Here is a 22,967-nt window from a genome sequence, read left to right as displayed (position 1 = left end):
CCGAGTAACAGCGCGTCCCCGCGGCTGCACGGCTCTAATTTAGATAGTTTAGGAGTCAGAAATCCCCCCGGGAATAAATCATCGTTATTACTTGCGTTTGGATGCCGGACAGTGAAGCATCTGGGAAACATGGATACAACCTTTTCGAGCCGTTTTCATGACTTCTTGGAAGCATAAAAGCTGGTTCCGGTGGCGATATTTTTTCTGTCAGGAAGTTTGACGTATTCAGCTGAAGATTATTTCTTGCTTTGTTTTGGTTCGGAAAAGTTGTGGACGACCGCTGGTTCCTCTCAACAAACTACATCTTTGTTACTGTCGCTGAAAACAGACCGAGCTCGTCTAATGTACGTTTTTTTTGTTTATTTGTTTGTTTTTTAAATATCACTTTGCTGTTTATATGAATACTCCAGGTTCTACAATTTTAGAGTCTGCAGCCCTGCGAAGTTTAAACATCGGTGGACTTTATCCTACTTGGCTTCGCATGACATAACGCATCTGGTTAAAGTATATAATAAACTCAAAGGTAGTACTTTTTCTGCCAATGTCCCTATAGTCTGTGTTATTTTTAAGTCTGAACCCAGAACGGTGCTATCTCAATTAAATTAATCTGCACATTTTTATAGGCCAGATAGGCCTTCGTGTATTCTTCCCTGATTATGTTTATATCATCATTCACGTTGCAATGCGATGCAGTTATGTTCAATGCAACAATGAGAATAAAAACATCTTCTGCCTAGAATATTGTGGATTCAAACCTGGAACCACGGTCAAGGAAAATCTGCAAACTTAGCAGGAAGAGAGGCCATCAGAATCACGGAAATCGTACGGTCTTTCCTCTGGCGAGCTGCTACCCACAAATGGATTTCATACAGGCCATACGGTTACTGTTACACTTTGGTTTGGCAGCTTTTGTTCGTATTTAACACTGTAATGGGACACGGCTCTGAATACATTTCTAAATTCATCGATTTTTAGTGTGACTTCTAAAGATGTTTTGGAAATTTAAGTTTTCCAAGGATCCGAGGCTACAACGGCGCAAAAGTTTGCCTCTGGGCCACAGCTGGAGCTGTTTGATGTAGGTTTTCCCATCGGAACATTTTCTCTGTGAGGCTTACAGCTGCCTCATGTGACCGTGCTTGTTTTTACAACCTGGAAAGAATCGGTTTGTGTGTGTGATCTAACTTTCCGTTAAAGAAGACAAGCCCCGGTACCTGGGGGGGTCAGCCCCGCCGATGGCACCTTTACAGTCACTCACACTCTTTGGTGTGTTGGTCTGACCGAGGACACTAATGGACGTTAACAACAGCTGGACCTACTGCGTCATTCCTGCCGCTAGACTACGGTGACCAGTCGGCTGTACGCGGGAGAACCTCGGTCCTGACCTGACCTGACCTGCCGACGCTACAGGTGAGGGTTGTGAGCTACACCTGAGAGTAGTGACAGGTGTAAATTATGCGCTGTGTTCATGCGACAGGGAAAAATGTATATATTTGAAATATTTTTTATATCTGTCTGCCAAAAACAGAAATGTAAACTTTTCTAATTATTTGCGTGGGTCGGGTTTATTATTATTATTATTGTTGTTATTGTTATTATTACTATTGAATAGGCTATGTCCTGGAAATTATTTGTTTTGCTGAATTAGTTGAATAAAGTCTAAGAAACTGACGGTATAAAAAGCTGGAGGGAATTGAAAATGAATATTGATTGTAGTTGTAGTATTTTCTAAAAGTTTCCATCAAAAAGGATTTGTCTGTGATCTCTTGTCTTAATCAGTCAGGGTTGAAAATGCCATCCAGCTTTCCACCTTTTTAATTGAGAAAAAAAATAAAATTCATATTCCATAGTGAATATATAACAGCTGTGCTTACAAAATTTAATAGCTTATCTTCCTCAAGCATGTGTGTTATTCCATTCTGTTCCGTTTTCTGTATCTATCCGGTTCGGGTTGCGTGGGCACTCCATCTCATCTGGGGGACTGCTGAGACATTTCCAAGTCAGCCAAGACATTATCTCTCCAGTGTGTGCTTTTTCTACCCTGGAGCCTTCTCCCAGTTTGGACATGCTCAAAAAAACCTTCCTAGCACGGGACCTGGAGGAATTCTAGTTAGATGCCCAAACCGCCTCAACTGGCTTTTATCAATAGTAGAGTAATGGCGCTAACGTGAGTCCCTCCCAAATCACTGAGCTCCTCATCTTTTCAATAAGGGAGAGCATCAGGCAGCAACTCGTCCCTGGCTTGGAGTCAGCAATCCACCCTTTTCTGGCTGAGGTTCATGGATTCAAACCTGGAGGTGCTGGTTCTCATTCCAGCTACTTAACACTTTCTTGCAAACCAGCCCATGTTACGCTGGAGATCACTGCCTGATTAGGACGGAAAAACCACATCATCTGCAAAGAGCGGAGACGTGATCCTGAGGTTGCCAAAGCTGAAGCCCTCTGCCATGTGGCTATGCCTTAAAAATTCTATCCATAAAAGTTATGAACAGAATCTGCAACAAAGGGCCAGAAGCACCATCCTAAACTTCCAAGTGATGCTGCAGAAGCATGTCAAACGAGACAGCCACAAGTTCAGAGTCTTAAGGAACTCGGGGCAAATTTAATCCACCCCAGGGGCTCGACCACTAAAGACCTTTTGACTACTTCAGTAAATCAGTCACAGTAATGGGCCAGTCACCCCTCCTTGTCCCCAGACTTTGCTTCTACTACAGAAGGTGTGTCAGTGGGCTTGAGAAGCGACTATATCCTCTATTGAGGTCAGCAGAACTCCATCCCCGTTGTAAACAGCGTGAGCAGGAAGCTGCTTCCCCTTCCTGAGTCACCTGACAGTTTGCCATAATTGCCAAGTGAGACCAAAAGTCTTGCTTCATTGCCTCCCCAGACTCTCAGACCCGTGTTTTTCACTATATGTTTGGGGTACGCCAAGTCTGTCCAGCATCCTCTACCACCACCTGTTTTAACTTATAGCCAGGTGGTGATCAGTTTACAGCTCTGCTCATCTCTTTACCTGAGTGTCCAACACAAACTGCAACAGGCAGATGGTCTGATAACAAAAACAATTACAAAGTCAATCTGCCTGACCAAATCACTGCCTGTGGATTGCCCCCTTCCTCCCAAACTTAACCACCAACCAGCGATTGACTCCAGGGTGGGAGTAACCCTATCCCAGGGTATCCATGCACCTTTTTGTTTGTTTGTTTGTTTTTCCTTCATCTTGTGAATCACTCTTAGTTTGGCCCCTCAAACAGGACCAATTTGCTTTGGGAGACCATACCAGGGGCAAATTGCACTCAACAACATAGCTCCTGGGATCATGTGTGCACACAAACCCCTCCATCATGATAAGGTGGCAATTCATGGAGGGGGAGGTGGCTGTACTATTTTGCAGCATACCCCCTTCTGCAGTTAAAAGTTAAAAGCTCCACAGTGCAGTTATTTTTATTGATCTGAATTCCAGAGCAGCACAGGAAAGAGAGTGTGTCAGTGAAGTCTGAGATGGCAATGAACACCTACACTCAAGTATAGTCATTTGACAATATTCAAAGGTCTAAATTTAAGTGTGACAGAGTTTATCTTAACTTAAGTCAATAGGGGAAGTCTTTGGGCCAGATTAGTTATGGGCATATAAAAGCATACATCTGTTTTATGGACGATAAGTCAGGACTTCTGTGTCAGAACCTCCAGATACACAGTAACGTTTGTGTATCTGGACATGTAAGTTTGTTTTCTTAACAATTACTGTTGAAAACTAACCTTGAATAACTTCATGTTACTATTTAAAGGAAAAGAGGAGAATTGATAATGAGTGATGCAATTGCTTAGTAACTGCAATATTTTGCATGATGAAGTATTGAGAGGAGACATATTAGAGGATGCTTTGAAAGGCTAGATGCGACTATGAACCTAGAACAGAGCTCACTATAGGCTATTCCCCACGCCATCCTGGTTAGAGTTTAATTTTTGTCATATTTGTATTGAGGAGTAAGCAATGGGCCCATTTGCTGGATACATCTGACTTTGATTGCCAACTCCTGCTACTAAGACAACTTTGTTTTAAAGCTAATATACAGTAGTATATTAGCTTTTGCAAGCCTATCCATGAATGCAACAGAAGGTGCCAGCTTTCTGTCTTTAAATCTTTTTCGGTGTTTTTCATATTAACATGCACAATGAACATTTTGATGTACATTGTACATAAGCTTTGACTTTCAGTGTATTTCCATGTGTGAAAACACTACAGAGGACATTCTAAGACTTCACGTAGCCAACACAAGCACAAGCTCTTTGTTGAGATTGCAATATTTAAATGTGGTGGGTTGCACTAAATGAAAAGCACATGTGCACCTGAAACAGGACAGACATCAGGCCATGGGATTTTGCTGCGAAGTCCTCAGTCCTAATGCATCACTGGCTTGAGACAGGGGACTGTGGCTGAGAAAAACAGCGTCAGACTAAACACCTCTTAAAGCAGACAGAGAAGAGAGGGTGGAGGAAAATCCATGTAAATCCTGCTAGTCCTGGAAATGCGATACAAGGAAAATAAAGCAGGCACAGCTGACTGGACTGGTACAGTGCAGCTTTACTCTCCATTGAATTCCCCGAATTCCACTTGGGAGGTAATTAAAATCAGGAGAAGCAAGAGAGAGATGAGGGTAGCTTGGGGACTTGACAGAGAAGCTTGTTGTTGTGCTGTTGACCATAAGGACCACTTGAGTTGAGGTTTTGTTTCTAAATACTGTGTTGACTGTTCTCTTTCTCACACATTTTTTTAGGTAATGCATGAGGTAATTGCTCTATGTTACCTCAAGTGTCTGTACACTAATGCAGCAGTGAGAAATACACGCTGCATAAATTCAGTGTTATTTACTTTGGAATTAGATGCTATAAACAAGTTCAAGGACTGCAGGACAAAACTATTTGGCACCTTCACCGTTGGCAGGGCAACTTGAGAGTAGCATAAGCTTGAAAGCAATGTGGCAACGCTCCGGCGACCACAGACGGACATGCCCTGCATTCCTGTGGGTGATTATTACCCAGAAAGCCACAAAGTCAATGAGTTGCCTCAGGTGCCGATGCTGCTTATTTCATGTACAGTAGAGTTTCTCGTGTTCTTGTTTTCCTTTAAGACAGCCTTTGACTACAGAATACAGACAGACAGCCTCTGCTGTTGGCTCCAGACTCAGACACTGTTCAACTTCTTGTCTGACCTTCTTTGACTGGGGTTTTTTTAGTCACAGCTATATTCTAAATCAAACCAGTCGTTAGTTTTCAAGACTTACTCAGCAGCTAATGATAGAATTTGTGTAGAGGGATTGATTTGCTACAGTATATTTCAAGAAAAATAAAGCATGTGTCAGGATAAAACATGCTATTTCAATCTTTGGGTTCAAGTTTCTGGTCATAAACGTCTTCCTAAGGATGCTGTGTGGTACACAGTTTCTACATAATATCACCAGATATTACGTTGAGGTATCAGAACTGGGTGAGAAACAAGTCGGTGCATTTCTGGGGGAACAGCTGTTTTAAACTGTAGTTGCTGGCAGTGAGTCACTTGTATCTGGTTGACTGAACAATATTTACTCATTATTTGGTGCATTTGTGAAAACGAAGTTTGTGTTGAGACCTCAAAGTCTCAAGAAACTCTAAAGTGCTTTGTATTTGCCTTTGCCGAATTAGTTTAAATTCCATGGTTTATTGGTACAAATATGAGGGAAACCCTCTCCATTGAAGGAAATGCCTCAGTTTATAATGCTGTTGACGCCTTGAGCAGGGCTGATAATATTGCCTCGTTAACATCAACAATGGAGTTATGACACAACCGACTTTGAGTTTTGCAGCTCGTGCAAAGGAGGCTGTTTAAAGCTGGTAGTTACTTGAAACGGCAGAAAACTCTTCACAAAGAACATTTTTCCCATATGAACAAAGCCAGAATAATCACTGCCAGGGCAGCTTGAATTTCAGCCGTTTCCAACTGTCATTCTTTCTCATGGGCAAACTCACAATACACATTCTCACATGCACTGCACACTTTCACATTCGCCTAGCCTTCCAGTCAGAAAAACTCTTTAGGTCTGTGGTCTGCAGGGTTCGGTTACGTGCCTGCAAGGAATGAGAAGGGATTTGTGTTGTAAATGAAAAAGAGATTCTCTGAAACACATTAAACACTAATGTGTAATTTTATTACTGTAATTTCATATAAGACGGGTACAATATAACAGGTTCTTTGTCATGCCAGCGTTCTGGTCTTATTCTGCGATTCCTTTTTTTCCTATTGTCTCCTCGTATACATAACATTTACCAGTAAAGTAGTGCAAGTTTTTAATGATGCCCTTTGTCATATCTGTTCTTACCTCAATTATTGCATGCTTTATTCTCATAACTAATTGATTTCTGTGTTTACCACTAAAGGCTCTGGGAGTTGGTTGGCACAGCAGAGGCAACCCTGCAAGTTTCCGAAGACTGGTTTGTAGACCTCGATCACAAACAACGCCACAATGAGTAAGTCTTAGAGTGTAGTTTTCTAAACAACATTAAAAACAGACACACACACCAATCACCATCCCCGAGGGCATAGCTGATGCGACTTGCTTCTCCAGACAGTCAGGTGAAGAGGACTGGTTTTCAGCATTCTGGAGATAGGGGTCTGGTTCAGCCCCAGGGCTGTATGATGTCTGTCCAAGCTATACAAGGGGAATATTTTTCTTTCGTGAGCTTTTCCAGACAAGACAGAACTTGCGCTGAGATCAAATGTGGGAATAAGGATATCAAAAACAAAGTACTTCTTTCAAGCCTCCAATACTCAGTCACAGGATAGTTTCAATAAAGCTGCAATTAAAGATGACTGATTGTATTTTCACACCTTTTAGTGCAGAGCTCATATCTCTTTCACTTTGTGTCATGCTCACACCACTTATTTGTTAATCCACTATCTAATTGTCTGCTTTTTGCCAACCTATTTTCCCCTGTAGATGAGAGGCAGGCTCTCCACTCTATAATGAAGGACCTCGTTGCCCTCCAGATGACGCGGCGGCAGCCTGTGTTGTCTCATGACAGCGGTAAACCCAAAACACCAGCACAGGCCAACAGACAGGTACAGCATCAGTCCATCGCAATTTGACTATAAAGTAAGAATTAATTATCTAAAATTTCAGAAAATTAATGAAACTGAAGAACTTAAAATTACAAAAATGTAAATTGTCTTAAATTTTATCTCTTACAAATCAAAAACAAAACACACTGATCCAATATGAATACACAACATCAAGATTTTGTGAGTCTAAAAACACATAAGGTGAGTTTTTTTAGCAATGCAGTTCTGAAGACGTAAAGTTGTCATTTATTAGGCAAGACCCTTTAGAAACAGGTCTAAACAAAGGTTAAACCCTATAAATTTGTTTGTCTTCATAAACTGCTTCCTCAGTTGTTGTGTCTTAAATGAATGCGTTGTTATGTTGTGTTTTGAAGGAGTATATAAGTTGTGTAGTGAGAAATGTGTAATAAACATAATCATAACATAATGAGCCAGAGTGATATTTGTTCTATAATTCAATTTAAAACCCCGAGTCTAGAGATCAGGGGGGACAAATGTGTCAAGCAAAGAATTTTTATTAGAGAAAACTTCTTTAATAGAGCTCAGTGTAAGTGTCCAGGAGTATTTGGCAAAATTTTTTTGATGCTTTTAGTATTTCTCCTGACGCACATGGTACATAGTTTTAGCAAAATTACATGAATTTCCAAAGTCACCACCAATTTGTCAAATAATTTTTTAGCTTTTCTAAAAAAGAAAAAAGAAAAAGTGGCACTTGGCCCACCTAAAATTTAATCTTGGTGTTTGCCCAAAGCAACGTTCTGGGAAATAAAACTCGTTCTCATTCCTGCAAAAGTTGCATTTAAGATTGATATACATACTTGACTTTTATCTGTACAGTGTGTGTGTATATATAAAGCTTATGTGAGCACCTGACAAGTTTACAAAAGATATTGGACACCAGGGAGCAAGGACCCTGGTTTTGTCCAAAGGTAGAATGGAAAAGTTCACAAGTAGTAAAAACAAATTCTTCCTCATTTCACAGTTTTACGTGGGCTGTTTGAAGAATCTTTGCCCAGGATATAATAATGCAAATTGTGGGGGATAGTAATAGTAGTGATATGACAATATTTAAAAGAGAAAAATACATCCAAGCTAAATTTGACCCAGGTTGTTGCTGTTCATGGGTTAATGGTCAGCATCCTGAATCCTAAGCTGTAGTTATGTCCTCAATTTCCAGTATTACACTTTGGTTTTTTTGTCCAAATGAAAGCAATGGGAAATAACTTAGTTGGTAAGATTTAGAGCTGGTGGTAGGTGTAGTTTGTTACCTTTGGACAGGACCGTGTTAGCTGATCTCTCCGTTTCCAGTTTAAGCCAAGCCAGCCGGATCCTGGCTGTAGCTTCATGTTTTCTGATGGTCAGTCAGGAAGCAATCTCCTCATGTAACTCTACAAGAAGGTGAATAAGTTTGTTTCCTGTAGAATTATTGCTCCATAACAAGAAATTCTCTCTCTGCTTGGCTATCCATGTAATCTCTGTAACTTTATTTGCAGTTGTTACGAGTGCAAGTTCTCTAAGAAATTAAAGAGGTACACATTGGCTCGGCTTTGTGTGAGACCCACAGGTGAAGTCTAATTGGTATGATCACCACTACTCCTCAGTGCAGCCTGAACTCTTAGGCAAGCTTTCTTGTAATTTACTTAATTAATCTTCAGCAATAATTTTACAGACGTCTTGAAGGACATTCTTAGGATGTTGGCAGCCTTTTGTTGCCTTCTGTCCGATTCCACGCCACTTCAGTAATAATACGATCTATCATTTGAGGAGGCCAATCCATGACTGCTGGAGTTTCATTGTGTTTTTTCTATACTGATATGCTCTGGAAGTGTGTTTGGGGATATTATCACACACTTTCTAGATGGTATTGCATGGTGGATCAAAATCTGACAGTATGTTTTTTCATGCATAATTCCATCAGTTTTGACAAGATTTCCAACACCACTGGCTGCAGCCCCAAACCAGACAGAGCCTTAATTGTGGTTTACAGATGGCTGTAGACACTCATTCTTGGCCCTTTTTTCTGACGTCATTTGACGCACGTACTGACGATTTGAACCAAAAATTTGGAATTTGTATTGATCACTCTGTAAGACCTGTTGGCACTGATTTTCACTCCAGTTCTCGTGGAGTCTGGCACACCTCAGGCTTTTCTCCCTGTTTCCCTTCCTTAAGAATGGCTTCTTGACAGCTATTCACTAAGACCATTTCTGATCAGGGTTCAGTGAACAGTAGATGGATCAATTGGAGGACAAAATGCAAAGGCCTGTGTCAGGTCTAAATTAGATTTTTTTTTTTCTTATTTCTTAAAGACACGACTCATCCGAATCTTTGCCACCTTATTTTTGTTCTGCTTGTCTAGTTTCCTTAAAATTTTAAGGACACACTGCATAAGATATGCCAAGTGTGCAGCATATAGCTCTTTGCGAATCATCTTACTGGTGTAAGAATACTGTTTAGGGCTTAAACTTTGTTCTCATTGGCATTTTACATAGATTTAGTAAAGAAACAAGAAATAATTATGTGCTTTTCCACCGGGCCGCTAGTAACAAAGAATCAGAAGACGCAATTTAAAATAGGTTCTTTCCTAAGTTGTTAGTTATGTGTAGATACAACTTTGAGTAAAACAACATTTCTCTGAAAATGTTCAGGTACAACGACAACTGGTCTAAGTAATGAGTGAAGAAGCAGTCAATCTCCAAAAGAAAATCTTTTAAAGACTTTCATTAAGATTAGAAAACCACTGCTCACTTTTTAAAAAATTACAAGAAAATCTGGCTCCTGGAAAGCAAAATATAAAGAAATGAGAAGTTACTTGAGACTTTTGTACATTACTGTATTAGCACTCTTTGACCTTGCTATTTCTGCTTTCTTTCAGGACGATGTCAGGATAAAGTTTGAGTTCTCAGGAGAGAGGAGGTGAGTTTGGCGTGGTTTGCATTAACATGCATGTTGTGAATGTGTGGGTATCGTGCTTTCCAGTAGTATACATTCATATGCAAGTGAGAGGGACTAATAACTTATGGAGGAGACATAAACACATTCACTTAGGCATGCAGCTGTTGTCACATGTTCCAGTTCATGAAAGAGCACTTCTCACAGTCTGACACACACTTAATTCAGACTGGTATGTGAGCTGGAGAAGAGAAGGGAAAAGGACTGTGGTTAGCCAGCGACTGCCAACATAAACCACAAATATGCAAGGTGTACATAGAAAAATCTGCACACACTCAAAACATCAGCTTGTGTATTTTGTTTGCATGTGTGCACGTAATTTAATGCAGTTTCTTTACCAACTGGTGTAAATCTTTCATAATTCCTTTGTCTGGATGATTCATTGCTGCTTTTCTTTTTGCAGGATCCTGGTCTTTGGACGACCTGTGCAGTTTGAGGAAATTCAGCAGAAAGTCAAGACGGTCTTTGGCCAGCAGCTAGACCTGCATTATATGAACAATGAGGTAAAGTGTTATACTGTGCCCCCCCCCCCCCCCCCCCCCCGCCCCCTTCACCCAACCACCCACCCACAGCTGCTCCTTCCTCAAGAATTTGACGGATCGTTGAGTCGAGACATGTTCAGAGTCAAGTAAAAGATGCAGGAAGACACCGTGACATCATTCAAATTGTACTTTAAATCTTAAGATGTTATGTTCTTAAATAGCAGTTGTAAATCCGATATTGAGGAAGGGCAAGTAATTTGGTAAATGGAAACATGAGTAATGGATCATCCGTTATCAACTTTCCAATTCTCATTCGCTCAATTGTGCCTTCCTGCATGTCTGTTTTCTGTGTTGATTTAATGTTCGTGCATTTTACGTTTGAACAGCAGCCTGTGTATGCTTGTAAATGTTGGCAAGAATTTTTTTCCATGTCATTTTGAATATGTGTGTTCTTTTTGTTGTCTGGTTTCTTGGCAGTTGTCCATTCCTCTGCGAGGACAGGATGACCTTGACAAGGCAATCGACTTACTAGACCGGAGCTCCAACATGAAGAGCATCAGGATACTGCTTCTCACTCAGGAGCACAGCAATGTAAGACTCAAGACACACACACACACACACACACACACAGGGGCGTGCATTTACAGCATACAGTTGCATCACTACCATTTCTTCACCACAGCGCCATGTTGTGAAATACCCAAGTTCCTGATTTACCGACACTAACTGCTTTGATGACATGAGGAAATTGTTAAATGTGTTAAAGCATTGTTCACATCTTCTGTTCTCCTATCTTTTCCCAAACTACAGGCATCCTCTCCTTCCCACCACGTGCCATGTAAGCAGGTGAGGATCAAATCCTCCCAGTCCACTGGAGATGTGAGCACAGTGTACCAAAGCTCCGAGCCCAGGGGGCGTCACCTATCAACTGGTAAATACTGTGATTTCAGGTCTATTTAAAGTTCTTCACAGTTTTACTCATTTGAGAAAAAAAGAGATCTGATTGACTTGAACTGGATTATATCTCCTAACAGTCACTGAATTATCAGTTATGGATATTTTTGTTGTGCCTTGATTTCCCTGCCTGTCTTATTTTACTCTCTTGTACTGGTGTTTCTTTTGCTTCCCCTTGTTGCAATGGGTCCTCTTCCTTTTCCTGTTCACCATCACTAGACGATGCCTGCTGGACAGCAGCCAATCAGATTACAGAATGCTATTAGTGTGGCGGACCAGTGGTCTGTTTTAGGTTTTTTTTTTTTTCCCCCTCTAGAGGAGGAGGGGTCAAAGTAGCTCCTAGAAGGCTTGAGAGCTTTGCATCATAACAAGTTTAAATGCTGAAACTAGTTCTCATTGTTGCCTTATCTTTGTTGGTCAGCAAGAAGAAAACCCCCAAAATTACAACATGGATGTGTCCTCGAGTTTTTTGACTGTAGTCTCAACAGCAACATGTCCGACTTTCATGTGTACAGGAAAATAAAAATTAGTTTCAGTAGAGAGGAACAGAGCCTAACAATTTTTAAAATCAGGCAAACATGTAACTAGCTAATACACATCATTTCTGACTGATTCCAGGTTCTCAGAACACAGGGCGTAGTTCCCCACCTCCTGGCTACGTCCCTGAACGCCAGCAGAGGATCGCCCGCCAAGGTTCATACACCAGCATAAACAGTGAGGGAGAGTTCATCCCAGAAACCAGCGATCAATGCGTGAGCCATCTCTTTATTCATAATGGGGAAAAGAAAACTTATAATAGAAATCATATGGATCTTGTGTCTTTGTGATTACGACTTTTAAGATTTGTTTACCTATGAGATTCAATTAAGATCTTTTCCGACTTTGGTTTTTAATGGGCTGTGAGGCTGACATGATGAGATTTTGTAAACACGTTCCTAAGAAGTTCAAATTAAGTTTGGGAGTAAAAAGCTGAACTAAGTGCTCGGCGAATTCCCCAGATTTGCTCATCTCCATTTTCCAGTGCAGCTGTTCTACAGAAAATGAAACTTTTCAAAAACATAGTCCTGTGTGTACACAAACCACACGCGCATAAAAACGGACACTCTGAATTTTCCATTGTGCCATGTGCAGGTGCTGGATCCCTGGAGCAGTGCAGAGAACTCAATTTCTGGAAGCTGCCAGTCTCTGGACAGCAACTCAGACAGGTGACAAACAGGCTCTGCCTGCTAAATACAAAACTAACATTGATGCCTCCTGCCAGGAGCTTACTACTTATGCCTTATTTTATCATTTCTCCATTACATTTCAACTACTGGTATTTGTAAAATAAAATAAATGCAACGTTTTGCTGATGAAACGCTTAGTTTATTATGGGACGGCTTCTGAACATACCTCAGTCTTCATCCTTTCTGTTCCTCTTTCACAGCCCCTCACTGAGGAAGTCTCGCATGCACAGAGCCAAGAGTTACCCTGATAATCGTCAAGAGTGCTCAGGTAACAGCCAAGCCAAGTATTTCCATTACCTATATAGAAAGATGATTACAGCACTCATGTAATAAGACATACAATGTGTGCATTCAGTCAATACCTTAGTATGTCTTTAAAGCCCTGAAAACAAGTTTTTAGCAAACTGCCCTGTGCTTTGATAAGCTGAGTGCATAACATTAATTACTGATCTGTTATCTATCTATTATACGCAATAAAATCATTTAATAATAATTTATCTGTTATCTACTTTTGTTAATCAGTGTTTTCTTGTCAGTGATAATGTAAACTGGCTGCAAGCTTACATGAACAGCATTTTTTGTAAGTACAAGCTACAAAATAGAATATCAAAGAAGCTAAATTTAATGGTACGTGACACCGTGCAGCTAACTAAGCTGTTGTTCAACTGCAGCTTCCTGCTGAGCTATGACACTCTGGGTGTTTGTTTTCAGATCGGGAGAATCATGTGTATGACAGGGTAGCAGGGAAGGGAGGCACCTTTCCTCGAAGGTACCTTGTGTCCCTCCCTTATAAGGACAACAGTGAAGGTGAGATTAATGATATCTACTATATATGTAGCATTTTTCAAGTAGGTACATTTTTTTTCCTACTGCCTCCATCTGTAGTATAGCCTTCCTTAGTCTCACCATTCACAATGTTATATTAGAATCAGCCGCACTCTTTCCTGTTCTCCTCAAGGTCGCCGAACGTTTCCACGGATTCGTCGCCCTCAGGGGAACCTTTTCACTCTAGTGCCCTCAAGACGGTCACTTAACGGCAGTGAGGAGAGTCTGGGCAGCTGGCAGCAGGTCGACGCACAAGGCAGGCTACGCCCCCAGGATCGTTCTGTTCCCCATAAGTGTGAGTAAAACACAACTTTTTAATAAAAATACGCATACGTTCATACGCAGTGCTTATGACAGAGGTGAATAAATGAGTCAACAGCGCTAATTATATTTTTCAGCTGAAGCTTATCTCAATCATGTTAGTTCCTGTTATACTGCATCATAAAGAAAAAAACATTTAATTTCATACTCTTCATAAAATCACCCACGGGAGCAAAATTATAGTGTTGGTAAATGAAACATGTAACTAAATTTGACAGGAAGTTCGGTTTGTTTTGTTTTTTCAAATTGTCAAATGACAATTTTAACTCCGGGTACTTGGAGCCAAGTCTGCCTTAACCTCCTAGGACCTGGCGTCCACATATGTGGACATCACATTTTGGGTTATTTAGACTAAAATACTCAATTTTGCTCTACATGGGCCTGATATCCACTTACGAGGACATTATACTGCTACTGTTCTATGAAAATTTTAAACAAATATCCTCATATGTGGCTCTTATTTTTCTTAAAAACAAAAATATGGTTAAAAAAAAAATCTGGTAATTCTTTGTTTTTACATTCATCGGGCCCCAATATGCCCAAATATCAAAGAGAAATTAAAAATGCATGCTGTGGAAGAGTTCGGGTCTTAGGAGGTTAAAGACTGGATTTAAAATTGTAACTGGAAATGACCATTTAAGGAAGTTGTGTAACAGAACGAGTAACATTTTGTTTAATATTCAGTTATATTTCTGAAAATGTAAGCTGGTGGTTAGCACTGTTGCCTCACAGCAAGAAGGTCCTGAGATCAATTCCACCATTAGGCCGGCGTCTTTCTGTCTGTTTAGTTTGCATGTTCTTCCCGTGTTTGTGTGGGTTCTCTCAGAGTACTCCGGCTTCCTCCCACAGTCCAAAGACATGCAGTTAGTTGGGATAGGTTAATTGGAAAATCTAAATTGCCCATAGGTGTGAATGTGAGTATGAGGTGTGTATATGTGTTAACCCTGCGACAGATTGGCGACCTGTTCAGGGTGTAGCTGCCTCTCGCCCTAAGACAGCTGGGAAAGGCTCCAGCCCTGTGCGACCCTGAAAAGGATAAGTGGAAGAGAATGAATGGATACATAAAACAACAACCAACAAATGTTTTGTTTTTTGTTTTTTGTCTGTTTGTTTTCAGCCCCCAGTGCTCCGGTGACGTGGCGCCGGGGGAAGCTTCTGGGCCAGGGCGCGTTTGGTCAGGTTTACCTGTGTTATGATGTAGATACTGGGAGAGAGCTGGCTGCCAAGCAAGTCCAGTTTGATCCTGACAGTCCTGAGACCAGTAAGGTGAGGAGCTAGGAGATATTCATTGACACGGATGGTTTAACTTTATGCATACCTTCACAAACAGAATTTTTTTTTTCACGTGTGTGGGTGTTCTCACTATTTCTCTCCCTGGTACTCTTATTTCCACGGTGACTTTCTTGTTATGCTCACATGTTGTATATTTGCAAACTTTTGCTTTTGCTTGTACATTAAAATTGTGCTGCGTTTGTCAGAAGGTTACATCACATCCTCTTTTTACTGTATATCTCATGAATGATGAAATCGTTTTTTTCTTCTTGTTTTTTTTTAATGTCAAACTCAAGGTTGCACATTACTGACAAGTCATGAGTCGGGACCAATGTCCAGCTGAAAATGTGCCAAGTGTGACTTCATACGATAATCTGTTCAGGTCATTATGCTGGAATGTAGATTGTTAGCAGGAATAGCTGAGCATGGGATTAATAAATCAACCAACATCCACAGTTTAGCTACGGCTCTGGATTCAAGCTTCCAATTTTATTTTATCCCCCGAGACAAAAATAAAAGCCTGCTGGAAGGAAAATCAACAAACTAAAAGTGGAATGCATCGTAGAAGTTGTCCTTCCACCATCAACCCCCCTCTTCCCCATTTTAATTTCTTTTCCTGTCTGCCACAGAGAAAACACGCACTGTCACTTCCTGTATCTGAGAGCAGCCAGATATTGCAGTGGTGACGGAGGGGCGATGGGTCAGCATTGCATTGACCTCTTGTTACCCCTTCACACCCCCACTCCCACCCCCTGCTTGTAGCAAATGTGATTCAGTATTTGTTTCTGTTAAAGCAGCTTCAGTGCTGGGACCTGGGGATTAGTTTGTGTCCCTCTGAGTTCCTACTCTTCCTTTCTCTCTGTGTCTCTCTCTCTGCTGTGGCCTAATTCTCTGAAGTAAACACAGGAACTACTTTTAGGGAACTGTGCTGTTGGCTTTTATTGACTCTCTGCATTAGTTTCCACTTTTGGCTTGACTTCACATGCAGTAAAGAAAAAATATCATTTGTTTATGGCTGCATTTGTTTATGATGACTGTGTAATGGTAACTGATATAACAGGGCCTGGGGCGGGAATTAGCTGTAGCTGAAATCCAAATTTTGCAATTTGCAAATCCATAAAAATGCAAAGATGTTGAAAAATTATAGATTTTCTGTTATTTGTTGCCCTTTCTTCAGTTTTTAATTTTCCCTGTGTTCACTGTTATGTGCAGGAGGTCAGCGCTTTAGAGTGCGAAATCCAGCTGCTGAAAAACCTACATCACGAGCGCATTGTTCAGTACTACGGTTGTTTGAGGGATCACAACGAGAAAACTCTCACTATTTTCATGGAATACATGCCGGGGGTGAGTCTCAGCAGCTCTCATTTTACAGATTCAGGCAGAGCAGTGATTGTTTTCATGATAATCATTTGCTCAATCGCAGGCTGTGTGTTCATTTCCATTGCATGTAGGACTGAAACCAGTCGCACGAGGGCAACAAAGACACAAATGTCCACGAGTTAATGTTTTGCATTGCTGTGTTGACAATATAAACATATTTATTTATTCAGTAAAGCAATTTGACCACTGTACTTTTATTATAATGGTCAAACCACTACAGTTACTCCATTTAGCTCACAGTAACTGGGCAGTTTTTTGTTTTTTAACTATTCCAGAAACTAGTGACAGAAAGTGACAATGTGTGATTTTAAAAAAATCACACATTGAAACACGTTTGTTTCCTTTTCATTCTTCTGTCATCTTCAGCTTTTTAACTTGATTTCTTAGCTCATTGTCTTTACTCTTTATTGCATTCACTATCTCCGACTTGTTAAGCTGTTGTTTTAAGGCGTTACCATGTAAAACCTGTGATTTCTTCCTGTCAGGGTTCTGTCAAAGATCAGCTGAAGGCCTATGGGGCCCTGACAGAAAATGTCACCCGCAAGTACACAAGGCAGATACTGGAAGGCATGTCCTATCTGCACAGCAACATGATTGTACACAGGGACATCAAAGGTATTCCTGTTTAACTGCAGATACTGAAACATCATGCTCTGCAGAAAGAAAACGTTTAGTGTTTTATAATGAGATGCTTGGTTCTTACTGCGTGTGGATGATGATTATTGACATGTAATATTTGCATGTTTCATATCAACTGTGGCTTTCAGGTGCCAACATCCTGCGGGATTCAGCGGGAAACGTGAAGCTTGGAGATTTTGGTGCCAGCAAAAGGCTCCAGACCATCTGCATGTCTGGCACCGGCATACGCTCTGTAACCGGCACCCCCTACTGGATGAGTCCGGAGGTGATCAGTGGAGAGGGCTACGGAAGGAAAGCTGATGTCTGGTAAGACCAAAAGATCCACTTCAGTTTAGTTTTGTCCAAGTTGATCAAGGCGGTGTGTTAAACTGAAGTTGACCTCTGCACCGTTTCAAAAGGCTTGCTGACATACAGTTTATTTGCTAGAAAGAGAGAGAGGCTTAGTAGAAACTATGGAACTGATACAAATGCATGATGGTGGTACAGTTTTTGGTGTTGACATGGATGCATTAGATGGGGCACAAAATAATGACTAAAACTACAAGAACTATATTCTTAATCTGTGTATTTACTCAAGGACTGCACCTTGAGTACATCTTTTTATGCCTCCTTGCTTTATTCTTTTGGTACACTGCTTCTTTACAGCAACATCCATACATGAAGCATTCTCTACTTCAGTTTTTTGTGTCTCTCAGTTAACAAATCAACTTACACACTAAACAGAGTAAAAAAAACAAGGTTTAATGTTGTCAGGTCACGGAAATCTTATTTTACATACAGATGTATCTTTACCCAAATCCTTCAGTAGACTAGCAACCTGTCCAGGATGTACCCCCTCTGTCCCAGTGACAGCTAAGATATGCTCCTGCAGTAGCTGCAGTAGTGAATGAGATCACCAGCAGTCTTTATTCACTAACAATCGGGTGTTTGTTGCTGCACATTATGATTCCTGCGATTGGTGCTGGAAACTTGTGTGAGAGTGAAACAAACACATGAAGCACCTTGATTGAAGTAACAAACTGCTAAGTTTATTGGGCAGAAACACTTGAAGATGAAATTAGGATCACACAATGAGGGAAGGGGGAGGCTGAGACGTGTGAAAATACCAGGCTATTACTTGGTAAGCAGGAGTAACAATGTTCTCTCAAAAGAAAACACTAAATTGTGTGAGGAGCCTGCTGTATGAAACCCACTTTCTACTACACTCCCACACACAGCAGACCACATTCCCTCATGCAGTCTAATTGGGTGGTGACCCACCAGGCGAGTGATGTGATTGGCTGAAGGCCAGTCAAACAGGTCATTACAGAAGTTGGTATGTTCCAGGTTTTCAGTTTGTGCTGGAAGGAGAGTAATGCTCCCAGATAGGTGGCAGAGGCCATCTGCAGACAGTGTGTGTCGAAGTTTCCACCAAACACATTCCTGTAAGGCTTTAGGAGTGAGTCGCACAGACAAAAAATGTGGTATTTGTTTCAACTTGTTTTGAGACTCCACTGTAAGTCATATTAAAGCTAAATTTATTGTGCATGTCTTTTGTAGGAGTCTTGGTTGCACAGTGGTCGAAATGCTGACAGAAAAGCCACCGTGGGCTGAATATGAGGCCATGGCAGCGATATTCAAGATCGCCACCCAGCCCACCAACCCGCTTCTGCCCTCGCACACTTCCGACCAGGCACGGGACTTCATCCGCAGCATTTTTGTGGAAGCCAAACACAGGCCCAGTGCTGAGGAGCTGCTCAGACACCCTTTCTCCCAGATACTGTGTTGAGACCTGCGTGGTTTCTGAACTGAAGCTGCAGCTTCCTTAAGATCCCAGAAATCCAGACATAGAGATGACTGAGATGTCAGTGTTAAGGGCACTGAGCTTCTTCCAGGACTCAGATACTTCAAAGAAGATTTCTCACAAGCACATCCAAAGAACACAAACAACGCTGACCATGGCAGTCAACACGAAGCCTTAAAAATGCCAGTATGTGCTCTTACAAGAGTCTCCACAAGGGGGGAACAAAACACAGATTAAGTAGCTTGATAGATTCAAGCTCACACAGTCACACACACCAAATGATGCACTCCAAAGGCAGAATGATGTAGTTAAGGCTCAAGCACCAGTTGCATCAGCTCCCATGTTTACATTCACTTGTGCAGTTATGAGAAATACCAGATATCCTTAAGTATTTAAATCTAAACATGCAGCTTCAGCTCATTTTAAAGCTACAGTGAGCCGAAAGTGTAAGCTGAACCACAGTGTCGCTAAATGGACAGGATTGCTGTTCTGTTTTCCCCATCTTGTCCATCTCCACCTTTCTGAGACAAAGAAATCTCTCTTTTTTAAGCTATTTGTGATGCACTTTTTCAGTTTTTACCCCTTTAAAATTAAGATGTTTTAGGATGGTTTAGTTATCTTGGTAAAAGGGAAGATAGGAAATTTGGATAACATCATGATAGGACACAAATACACAAAGCCTGATGATATTATCTTGAATAGACGATGATCCTCCACAACTATGAGGGTCATTTGTTTTTCTGTTTATTGCATTTGAATGGATCTAACATTAGTTTATCTGGAAAATAATCATCCTGCAGTCTTTGAACAGAATATATAAGAAAAATCTTAATCCAGCATTATGTATGACATTTTAAAACATGAAGTAGAAATCAAGACTTTGTAACTGCCAAAGAGTTGTCGTGTGCGGCTAAAGTAAGAAATGCACGTTACTCCCAACTTGACCAATTAGTTTAAATTAGTTTGTTTTTTCAGTTAAGTTTCATTTTGAGAAACTACATTTTTGAAGCAAACTTTTCAACGATTGCCAGGCGTTTTGTTTTTTTGACATGCTTCGCTCTTTCACTTGAAACTAGTTTTTATGTGTGAGAGGTGCAAACAGGAGCAATGCCTGATCTAAGAGAGATTTTTCTAACAGTTAGTTTTCAGGTAGAAGAACAATATCTACTCTTTCAGGCCGTCTTAATGCATTCAGGTAAATTCAGAAAATCAGTGCATTTCAATACAGTCTGGGGACTGAGCTGAATAATGTAATAAACAGTTTAAGGGATGTTAAGGGTGGAACTTCACCTCGTAGTAACTAATTTTTCTGTCAGACATCCTCCTGCTGAGCTCAGAGCAGGAGTAGATAAACTAACCTTGTATGTATAAAAGTAAATCAGATGACGCTTTTTATTGTTTGAAAAGTCAAACTAAAGGCCTTAATGTGATGGGCCTTCTTTGTGTTCACGTGTGTCTGGCCCAGACCTCCCTGACTGAGAAGCTTTAGCGTAAAGATCAATTTAAATCAGATGCACTTTTCTATAAAAGGAATGTTTGTGATGTTTTGGTTTGTTTAACTTCAAATGTGAAAATTCTTTCACTTGTATTTATATCCCCATGTCCACTCCAGTTAGATGTTTATAGGTATATATGTTTAAATATATTTTTTATATTCAGACTCTGTCAAAGCTAATGATACTTTGAGGACTTAGTTTTGTTAAAAGTGACTCATTGAAAGCAACTGGTTTTGCAGACATTTCAGAAATGGGGTTTATAAATGAAAAATGGATGGAAAACGAACTCAGGCTGCCTGGTTTTTGTTCCAGTGCAGAAAAATGTTTCCACACATCCTTAGCTATACATTTTGAAGGCAGTATTACCTGACAGGTTATGGAAAATTTGCATGATTGGCCATACTGTTTTGACTCATCTAGGAGACTCATGAATGAAACCTTTAGGGGTTTAACTTACAAAAGAAATTTCTAGTAATATTTTTCTGTGAACTCAGTGTTATTAAAGCATAAGTAAGTGGTGTGTGAGCCAAAGACAAACAGGATCAGAGCCAGCGCTGAATGTCAGAGTTCGCTGTTCAACCCAGACGACGACTTTGTTTATCCCAGGGTTCAGACGAGTCCAGTATTAAATGATTTTTCTGGGCAATAAGCTTGCTACTGCCTTAACTGTAATAGAAAACTATTTCTATGGGGCTGCTACATGCTAAAGGCAGCTAAAATGTGTTTTAAGTGATGCAGTTTTAAAGAAATTAAGGACCCTAGGATGATCAAATGAATACAGACTAGCTGGTAGAAATCAATATATGTAAATGTATTATATGTATCATGACAAGATTTGCAGTGCAAAGTCTAATGTATCAAATTTATTTTACAGCAAGAAAAGAATAGTATGTTATATATAAATATATACTGTATATATGTCCTTCCCTGTCTCAAAAACAAATAAATAGTTTTTAAATATGTTGTCTAATTGTTATCAGTGTATTTATATGCGTGGGAGGACGAGCCTGTCCAAACCCAGTGAGTCCTGTAAATGAAGGGACACAGGAGACTGAGCTCATTGTTGGCAATAAGAAGCTACTTGATTGATGCGCTCGTTTTTCTTTTCTCTCCCTCCCTCGCTCTGTTTCTTCCTCTCTTTTGGCTCTTTCACTCCTCTCATGAGGGAAAACAGGAGGCAGACACAGGAAGAAGAGATTTCTACAGGCCGTGTCCGCCTGTGAGATGGATAAACAGACTGTATCGAACAAAGGGTCTTTTTTTTTCGTGAACTGGTGTCATATAGACATTCCCTTACTTTTGACAGGCTTTGTTTTTATTGTCTTTTCACTCTTTTTTTTGAGAATGGGATTATAGTGTAGAGTGAGATTTTAGGGTAAATGACAGCTTTCTTTTCTTTTGTTTCAACTAATCATTTTACCACAAATGTGCTTCATAGATTATCCATAAAGAAACCATTATCATTGGTTTTAATTGGTTCAAAACTGTTTGTCAAAGCACATCCTGTAGTATTCTCATCCTATCAAAATACTTTGCTAAACTAATGACATCTCTGTCTCCTATATAACTTAGAAACTAGTATTTGCAACATGTTAAACATGGAGAACGAGGCCTCTAAATATCTGAAGGTTAGGATTATTACTGTGAGCTGATGATGTTAACACTTATCCAACAAAAACTCTAGCGTGCCCTCTCTTTCTTGTCTTTAATGAGGCTATAAATTCTGACATGTTAATGATTTTCTGACCTGAGTATAATCAAGTGAAGCTTGGGTTGTTATCTGAGTGCCATCCTCATTATGTGATGTGTAGGGTAAGCAGAGCTATCTGTGTGTATTTGGGCCCCCAGCATTCCTGCTGACAGGCAGACTGGAGCTTGGGCTCTAAACCCCGTCTCTCTGACGTCTTCTTTGTGGCTACGCTCTGTTTGGACCTAGTGGTGCTGAGTCATATTGCTGTTCAGTCTGTCCCAGTTAAGCCCCCCTGATTTTCATTAAAACCCTTTTCCCATAAGGCCTTGCAGCTTCAGTAGAACCCAAGCATTCAGCTGTGTTGTTTTTAACTGTCAAGTCTCCATCGGCACCAGCCTACAGTCAGTACCAGCAGTGGAAGAGTGCTCAGATCCTTTGTTTATTGCACAAGAACAGGTGTTTTCATTTATTTTCCCCAATTAGTCCTCTTTTTTTTTTTTTGTTGGGCGAGACTGTTATGGAAATAATCGAAGTATGAGAACCTTCCTACTGTTGAAGGTGAATGAAGCAAGTAGGAGATTAAGACAGACAGGCACGCTCCACACACTCCTTAGATGGGATCTAATTAAGCATATAAATTAAAGGAGCTCAGTGCCCCTGTATTATATGTGACTAGTAGGGAAAATTGGAAGTAGGTTTAAGAATTTTATATGCTTTTAATATTGAACTTATAACAGGATGTTTTTATATAAAGGAAAGAACCATTTTTGTATAATGGCAGAAAATTAAATCTACTTATTTTCCCTCCACGAGTCTCAGTTAATCAGTCAAGAGCCCTGCACACCAGGTAAATGTAA

At 40.5% G+C, this 22,967-nt stretch overlaps 1 protein-coding gene across 2 annotated transcripts; it reads left to right on the top strand.

Moving 5' to 3' along the window:
- Window positions 1-21,376, top strand: map3k3 (mitogen-activated protein kinase kinase kinase 3). 2 transcript variants are annotated; one of them, XM_084925264.1, is made up of 18 exons: window positions 1-523; window positions 738-1,407; window positions 6,409-6,498; window positions 6,969-7,090; window positions 9,966-10,006; window positions 10,446-10,545; window positions 11,002-11,115; window positions 11,335-11,455; window positions 12,097-12,230; window positions 12,610-12,683; window positions 12,905-12,972; window positions 13,416-13,511; window positions 13,663-13,824; window positions 14,968-15,116; window positions 16,335-16,466; window positions 16,988-17,117; window positions 17,270-17,447; window positions 18,681-21,376. In XM_084925264.1, exons 3-18 carry the CDS (start codon window positions 6,495-6,497, stop codon window positions 18,907-18,909), a joined length of 1,854 nt encoding a protein of 617 aa, XP_084781390.1. In that variant the 5' UTR covers window positions 1-523; window positions 738-1,407; window positions 6,409-6,494; the 3' UTR covers window positions 18,910-21,376. The 2 variants fall into 2 exon arrangements, with proteins under 2 accessions (XP_084781390.1, XP_084781389.1); XM_084925263.1 differs by having other exon boundaries at window positions 1-1,407.
- The last annotated feature ends 1,591 nt before the right edge of the window (window positions 21,377-22,967 follow it).

Source organism: Perissodus microlepis, chromosome 4 (genome assembly GCF_051167445.1).
Source record: "Perissodus microlepis isolate ML-2025 ecotype Zambia chromosome 4, ASM5116744v1, whole genome shotgun sequence".
Lineage (NCBI taxonomy): Eukaryota > Metazoa > Chordata > Actinopteri > Cichliformes > Cichlidae > Perissodus > Perissodus microlepis.
This window is presented reverse-complemented; position numbering and strand designations above follow the sequence as displayed.

What these genes read in the sequence shown, in the direction of transcription:
- map3k3 (XM_084925264.1), top strand. An exon ending in GGGGCGTCACCTATCAACTG is followed by an intron (nt 11,456 to 12,096) that starts GTAAATACTGTG and finishes GACTGATTCCAG; the next exon opens with GTTCTCAGAACACAGGGCGT. An exon ending in CTGGACAGCAACTCAGACAG is followed by an intron (nt 12,684 to 12,904) that starts GTGACAAACAGG and finishes CCTCTTTCACAG; the next exon opens with CCCCTCACTGAGGAAGTCTC.